We start from the raw sequence: 7850 nt of genomic DNA on the forward strand, positions 1-7850 counted from the left end.
TCGCGATATTTTGAAGATTTTAGCTCGCCTCCATTGCGTGCAACAAAAAGTCGCCGCTGAATTATGCTATCTGATCAATAGCGTTCCGTTTTCAGCTATCGATACGTCTAGATGAGAACATTAACGTTTTGTTACCCCGTTATCTCAAGGAAGTTATGTTTTTTGTAACGCTGATAAACGCGCGTACTGGATTTCATTTGTCAAGACACTTAGCTGCTAGCTTAGGCTAGCTGCCCGTCCTGTGTAACGTTAACGAACGTTACGCAAACTTTGTTTTATTTGCAGCCACATTAGTTTGCAACCACAGCACTCTTCACTTGATACTGTAGAGTTTTAACAACACTTTTGGACCACAGAGATCTTCAGAGAATGCTGGCAACGGGAGCAGTGAGTATTTAATATCACCGTAACGTACTGTTCGGTAACTTACAGCCGTTTTGACAACGTTACATTTTCCCCCTTTTGTTGGCAAACTCTCAATTGAAGCGTTACCTGTTACATGGAATATTTCTCCACCAGAGCCTAAAGCTTTGTTGATCTGAACAATGTTTGGCTGCATAGTTTGTAAAGGCTGGACCAGTGCCTAAGTGGAACCTATATATTTTGGCTGTGTCATAACGTTGAACGCTTAATAATAATAATAATAATAATAAAACTGCCAATTCATTCACAATCACGACAGGATGAAGCTATTTGCTCCCATGAAATCAGATTTTTGAATACCTTATTGTTAGTTATTGGATGCCATATTGTGAGACTGTCTAGTGTTTGCATTTGTTGATTATTTCCCCATCCTTTAACAGGCTGTAACTAACGTCACAGCCCTGGCTCAGGTCGACCGGGAGAAGATCTACCAATGGATCAATGAGTTGTCCAGTCCAGAGACCAGAGAAAATGCCTTGCTGGAGCTAAGCAAGAAACGCGAGTCTGTGCCAGACCTGGCACCAATGCTCTGGCACTCCTGTGGCACCATTGCTGCCCTGCTGCAGGTATGACCCCTGTACTAGGGTTGGGTATCGTTTAAAAAAGTTTGATACTAGTACCAAAATCAGCACCCTTAAAGTGATACAGTTACCAGTAGAGTACTTCATTCGATACCTTGCAAAAAATGCTACCTGTTGAAGCCATAGTAGTTGATTGGTAGCCTATTATTATTTTCTATGTAATATGTTGTTCACATAACATAAAAAATATTGGGAAATTGTATCAGATCTCTCCTCATCCTAATTAGGTCGTGGTCACGGGCAAAGACTACAGCTTGCAATTTTTTTTTACATCTGAATTAGACAGGAGGAGTGAAATAGTTTAGTGACCAAATCAGTTGTGGGAAATGAATTTAAGGTAATTATTTGATAGACTACGTGTGTTGAAAGTAAACAACGGAAAATTATGTTGTTAACTTTCGATCAATGAAATGAATTGAAAGATCTCAGTGTTTTTTCCTTTGGTGGTGAGTCGCAAAAAAATGACTGTCAAAAATGACAGTCACAGGTATAAAACGAGTAAGGAGTTTGTTTAAACAAGTCACTTAACTAAAGACTCTCAGAGGCTGCACGTCCAGCTTGATCAAACCGACTACACCTGAAGCAGCCGCAGCCGGAGGCTCCGTCAGTAAAATCAGCTGATTGCTGCTGTGCCACAAAAGCCTGACGAACACGCCTGAGACGCAGCCGAAGGTGAGCGGCTGTTAAAATCAGCATGGACTGAGCGCGTGCAGGCTAAAAGTGTGCTGCTCTGTTGTGGTGTGTTGCTTTGTTTGTTTGGCTGCAAGCAAAAACATCCATCCATCCATCGTGAACCGCTTATCCTGTGTACAGGGTCGCGGGGGTCTGGAGCCTATCCCAGCTGACATGGGGCAAAAGGTGGGGTACACCCTGGACAGGTCGCCAATCCCTTGCAGGGCAACACATTGGCAAACAACCAGTCCCACTCACAATCACACCTAAGGACAATTTAGGGTCACCAATCAACCGAAGCAGGAGCACCCGGGGAGAACATGCAAACTCCACACAGAAAGGCCGGGGCAACCGTGCCGCAGGCAAAACCATACAAAAGTCATTTTTCTGCCGCGATCTGGCTACAAAAAGTATCGATTGAAGTACTTTTTTGACTGGAGACGTTACGATTCTACTTGATACTGGGCTGTTTCAGTCGATACCAAAAACAAGTCAAGTAGCGATACCCACCCCTACCATGTACCAACCCTAGCTGTAGCACAGTATGTCTTTGGTCACTATATAAGTCATTATATCTGCTGTTGTGTGGCCTTGATGATTTCTTCCCTTAACATGTTTCTTTTTTTAGGAAATAGTGAACATCTATCCATCTATAAACCCACCTACGCTTACAGCTCACCAGTCCAACAGAGTGTGCAATGCTCTAGCACTTCTGCAGTGTGTTGCCTCACACCCAGAGACACGGTAATGGGGAGTTCAATATAATGAAAAATCGCAGTGGTTTTTGTTACTGACTTGTTTCTTGTGATGCTAGTGATGGCAGACTGTCTTTTCAACTATGTAATCCAGCAGAAAGATGTTGCTACTTAATCTATTGGACTATTCCGTCATATGCATGAAGCTAAAAAGGCGACCCCGGAGATTATTTACTGTGCATGTAAGTCTGGTCAGACTGATTAAAATGCTTTTATTTCTTTGTTCCTTTACCAGGTCAGCTTTTCTGGCTGCTCACATCCCTCTCTTCCTTTACCCTTTTCTGCACACTGTGAGCAAAACGCGGCCGTTTGAGTACCTGCGACTTACCAGCCTCGGAGTCATAGGTAAACATCGCTCCCGCTTAGGTGTTTTGCTTCTTGATTGAGGGGTTATTTTCACAAAACTGTGTCTTCATCATTCTCATCAAGCCGCCTTTATGCGTTTTTTGCAGGTGCGTTGGTCAAAACAGATGAACAAGAAGTTATTAACTTCCTCCTCACCACTGAAATCATCCCGCTGTGTCTTCGCATCATGGAATCGGGGAGCGAGCTCTCCAAGACGGTACTTAACTGTTCCAGCTGCTTTCCAAACAGTCTTCTAAAGCCGCGTTTCTACCAAAAGTACCTGGGAATTTTAAGTCCCCGGATCTCTTTTCAAGGAACTAAAAGGTTCCTTCAGCCCACAGTTGTGTGCGTTTCCACCGTGGTCTAAAGACCCCGCGAAGATTCGGGAAATTAACCTGCTGACGTAGGCTGTACAAAGCGACATGCATCATTATTTTGTAACCACTATCCATCAGGAAAATCTATAAATGAACATTTGTGGGGCGGCTGTGGCTCAGGAGGTAGAGCGGGTTGGCTGTTAATCGGAAGGTCGGCGGTTCAATCCCTGGCTCCCCCTGGTTGCGTGTCGAAGTGTCCTTGGGCAAGATACTGAACCCCGAATTGCCCCAGGCGGCTATTCCGCCAGTGTATGAATGTGTATGACTGGTGAATGCAGATGTAGTGTAAAAGCACTTTGAGTGGTCGAAAAGACTAGAAAGGCGCAATACATACATTTACAACATCAGCTTTGACTGGAATATAATGAAAAACTGGTTGTGCTGGACCATTAAAACAGTTTTTTTGTGTGGGAGTGTAATAGACAGACACCTGATAAAGATTGTTATAAATTTAATAAATGTAAATGCTCCGTATTTGTATAGCGCCTTTCCAGTCTTTTCAACCACTCAAAGCGCTTTTACACCACATCTGCATTCACCAGTCATACACTGAGCCTAAGTGCTCAAACGGAAACTAACATTCACAACATTCATACACTGGCGGAACAGTGGTGATAATAATTGATATCAAATGGTATGAAATATTTTATCGTGATAACAGTTTTGGCCATATTGCCCAGCCCTACTGTTGGTATACAGTAATAGCACCACAATGTGTCCTCCTATCAGTCATTTCTCCCAATCTGCTGCTTTTCATTAAGATTTATGAGCACTGCTGTGCTGCTAATTACACTGTCTTATAGGTAAGGAAATATATTACTAGTAAGTGACCGTTTTGGTGGCTAACGGGGTCGTAATCTCAGGTAACATCTCGCTATTCTTCACTTTTTTTGTGTGACAGGTTGCTACTTTCATACTGCAGAAGATCCTGTTGGATGACACGGGGCTGGCCTATATTTGTCAGACGTATGAACGCTTTTCTCATGTGGCTATGATCCTTGTAAGTGTCCCTTGAAAAACACCTGAACTTGATAAAAAGTACCTTCCTCTGCAAAGCCTAATAAGAGGAGATCCTCCATTACAATATGATTTCCTTCTCTTTACTTCCAGGGCAAAATGGTGCTCCAGCTCTCCAAAGAACCATCAGCTCGCCTGTTGAAGCATGTTGTTCGCTGCTACCTTCGCCTCTCAGATAATCTCAGGTAGGACCCTGCATCACATGACTGTGTCGATCACGTGACTGATCCTAGCTACTGTTGAGTGAAAATGATTTATCACAAATTTACATCAACATAATTTAAACAGTGTTTCCTATTAATTAACGACACATGGCGGCCCGCCACAGTCTAATTTGTTCAAAATGAACCGAAAATATTTTTACACATCTCATAATAACATTACAGACCTCTAATGTTTTGTGGGCGCTGCTGTGAGCTCACACGCTCACACACTTTGGCATCCAACTTGAGACAGTCACTTTTCTTTTGAGGTAACTGCCGTAACGTTAATGGTTTCTGTCACTCGTCTGTGAGAAGGAGGTTAAGTTAGCCGCACCTGAATTTGGAGTGCACACGTATTCAAGTCTTTACGGTAAGTGAAGCGGCCCAGAGCGAGCTGACAGGCAGGTTAGAGACTTTATCCTGTCAGGTTGTCTCTTTAGTGTGAAGAGAGGCTGTGAAGACCAGAACCACATAAAACAGCATTTATTAAACCCGGGTCGGACTGGATGAATTTAGCGCGAGGAGGAAACACATGTGACAACGTCCTGTTTTCAAAATAAGGCGTCTGTACAGGATGGAAATAAGATTAATTGGATTATATTCACAGAAAGTATTAAACATATTACATGTGTCCATTAGAAGTACAAACAACAACAATAAAATGTTCTGTTCTTTGATTTAGGGGTGCTGGAAAAACATTAAATAAATTTTGTTGCTGTTTCATCACCATTTGTAGCTCTACAATGCGTTTATGATCAAAAAATTTATTAGAGCACAACATTGTTTACAAGCGTAGTTTCTTCATAGATAGCCTCTCAGTTTTGCATCAGATTAAAGCATTTAACTTAAAAATGCACAAACGTTTCTTCTTTCTGCCCATCTTTTTTGTCACAGGGTGTAATAATAAACATTGATATTTGTTAATCTATAAAGTCCTTGTTGAAGTGCTGCAACATTACACCTCAGTGATGCTGGTTTAGATAAACTGGCTTCTGCTAAAGGTCCCCGAACACGACTGGATTTCAGTCAGCCTTTTTACTTTAGTGTCCTAAATTCTTGGAATGAATCTCCAACACATGTTAAAACCTATAAGACCTATAAGACCTTGACCACTAACCCCACTGAATGATTGTGTAACTGTTTTAATATTTATTTGCTGAATTCTCATCTTTGTTTGTCCTATTGAGTTTCCACTTGTATGTAGTTCGGCTTCCTTGCAACTCAGACTATGACTGAAGAATTTGATCATCAGCACTTGCCACTAGGAGGAGCCATTACATAAAGACAGCGTGTGATGGTGATGCGATGTGTCGGTCAGCCTCTTCATATCGTTAGAAAACTAATTTAAAGTCTTGCTTTGAGTTCTGGTTACTTGTGGTGGGCTATTATCTCTGGGCACACTTTGCCTGAAATAAAGACCATCCCTGCTAAAGTCCTTACAAGACCAGTAAACAGAAAAATCCCTCTACTCCTTTCTGAATTATTTTTTATTTTTTTCCACAAATACCATCTTACATCGTAAATACCTTGATAAAATGTCAGGAAGTATATGTCTATAATCTGGATGTACTGTAGGTAGCGAGGCTCTGACCTTTTACAAAGGTTTACCTCTCGCTGCTGTTTGGCGCCACCAACACGAGAAGCTGTCTGCTTTATAATATGATGGCAGAAAAGAACATTGTTTTGTGACGCGGGGTATTCTTTCCTCAGAGCCAGAGAAGCCCTGCGTCAGTGTCTGCCGGACCAGCTGAAAGACAGCACCTTTGCCCAGGTGCTGAAAGACGACACCACCACGAAGCGCTGGCTGGCACAGCTGGTCAAGAACCTGCAGGAGGGCCAAGTCACCGATGCTAGAGGCATCCCACTGGCTCCTCAGTGACGGGGACAAAGTGTTTACAGCTGACGCAGAAGGACTCTCTCATCGCTGTCTAGATTTGGTATTTTTGGCCAAAGGTGTTGCTAAGACTGTCTGCAAAGTGAGTCACATAATAGAGGAAGATTTGTTTGCTGTTTACACCAGTTTTCTTCTAGTATGTCATGAGCTCACTATCACAACTGAAAATCTGTTTTTTTGTTTGTTTTTTTAAGAGCCAGGCTAAAAGTGGGTTTTCAAAGTCGATAGTAATATTGATATTTGAGAATAATTTTAATCCAATGATGATGTATTGTCCGGAATTTGTGAACAACATAAACAGGTCCCTCAAATTTGGTTTATAAGGAGTTGTGGTAAAGAATGTCTCGGGTATGATATTTTACAAAATAACTCACTGTCAAAACATTACTGAGCAATAAACTTCACTGAAAATGATAATTTACTTGTAACAACAGAAAAATACATGAAATATGCTAAAATGACCTGTAAAGTAAACAGTAAAACTTGTATTGCTGCAACATATCAATACTAATAGGTCAGTGTTAAGGCCGTGTCTGTTAATTATCAGCTCTTCCAAGAGATCGGTCAGCTCAGTAGTTTCCCGTTTATCACTGTAACGTTCTGTAACAATCCACTAAAAAGTAGGAACTGTTATTTTTTGCTTCTTTCATTTCAAATAAGACTTAATCTTCTATTTGACTGGTTGTGTCTCCTTTTATTTTATTTTTGCTGTGGACTGACATTACAGTTGGCAGAGCGAGGCTTACTGACATGGATGTGTTTCTGTATATTTCTGTGCAGAGTGAAATCTGAGAAGCTGGTCTTGTTTAAGATATTTCATAAATAAAATGTTTTCCACCCAAGTTACTACTTTTCCTTGGTACCTAGCTGTGGAATAGATCTATCCAAAACAATAGCGATTGCGCGGCAGGATCTTACCAGCAATAACAGGGCAGTTCAAATCGAGAAGTCGGACATAATGTTGCTCATGTCACCTGTTGGCCAAAAAGCTAAAGGAGGAATTGAGACGAGGCAGAGATGTTTTTTCCAGTAAGTACTGAGATGCAAAGAACATAACAGCACGGCAACGTGAAACTTATGGAAAGAAACTCGGGCAGCTGCTGCCAGTGATGCATTCACTCGTCGGGAGAGAGTGGTGTTTAGCAACGTTTAATGTTTTGTATTAACCCTGAATTCTGTTCTTATAAATACATGTGCAGAAAAGCTTTAGTTCAGAAGTCTGGACTGACTTGCTTTGCAGTAGCGGCAGGAAACGTTAAATGTTTGGTTTTCTCTGCTGTTATGAATTTGTTATTAGTTAAAAAGTCGGGAGAGATTTGCATTGTGTTTTGTGAGATTTGTTTTATTAAATATATCAGTAGCCTGTACTACAGCACCATCTGGTCTAACAGGCTGCAGTGCTTTCAGTTCGGCTCATTGTTTCTTCCCAGGGTTAATTATTGTTCCAGTAAAGTGGATTCATTTTTCCTCACTTTTTAGGTATGGGGTAACATAACTAGTTAGCCTGTGTTAAATACCCACTAGGCTAATAAGTAAAGTAGGGCGTAATTACTTTTTTAAGGAATAATAAGTAAATTAAGCAA

General features: G+C 41.4%; 1 protein-coding gene across 1 annotated transcript; it reads left to right on the top strand.

The window, feature by feature from the left end:
* Positions 1-37: 37 nt before the first annotated feature.
* cnot9 (CCR4-NOT transcription complex subunit 9) lies at positions 38-7109 on the top strand. The gene is made up of 8 exons (XM_038720054.1): positions 38-387; positions 804-989; positions 2305-2420; positions 2667-2776; positions 2884-2993; positions 4055-4153; positions 4264-4355; positions 6084-7109. Exons 1-8 carry the CDS (start codon positions 370-372, stop codon positions 6250-6252), a joined length of 900 nt encoding a protein of 299 aa, XP_038575982.1. The 5' UTR covers positions 38-369; the 3' UTR covers positions 6253-7109.
* Positions 7110-7850: the final 741 nt, after the last annotated feature.

Source organism: Micropterus salmoides, unplaced genomic scaffold, assembly GCF_014851395.1.
Source record: "Micropterus salmoides isolate LMB-PRFRI ecotype aquatic unplaced genomic scaffold, ASM1485139v1 Ms_hic_scaffold_15, whole genome shotgun sequence".
Classification (NCBI taxonomy): domain Eukaryota; kingdom Metazoa; phylum Chordata; class Actinopteri; order Centrarchiformes; family Centrarchidae; genus Micropterus; species Micropterus salmoides.

Coding starts and splice junctions, on each gene's coding strand:
- cnot9 (XM_038720054.1), top strand. Junction 4,154..4,263: donor CTCATGTGGCTATGATCCTT/GTAAGTGTCCCT, acceptor CTTTACTTCCAG/GGCAAAATGGTGCTCCAGCT. Junction 4,356..6,083: donor CGCCTCTCAGATAATCTCAG/GTAGGACCCTGC, acceptor TTCTTTCCTCAG/AGCCAGAGAAGCCCTGCGTC.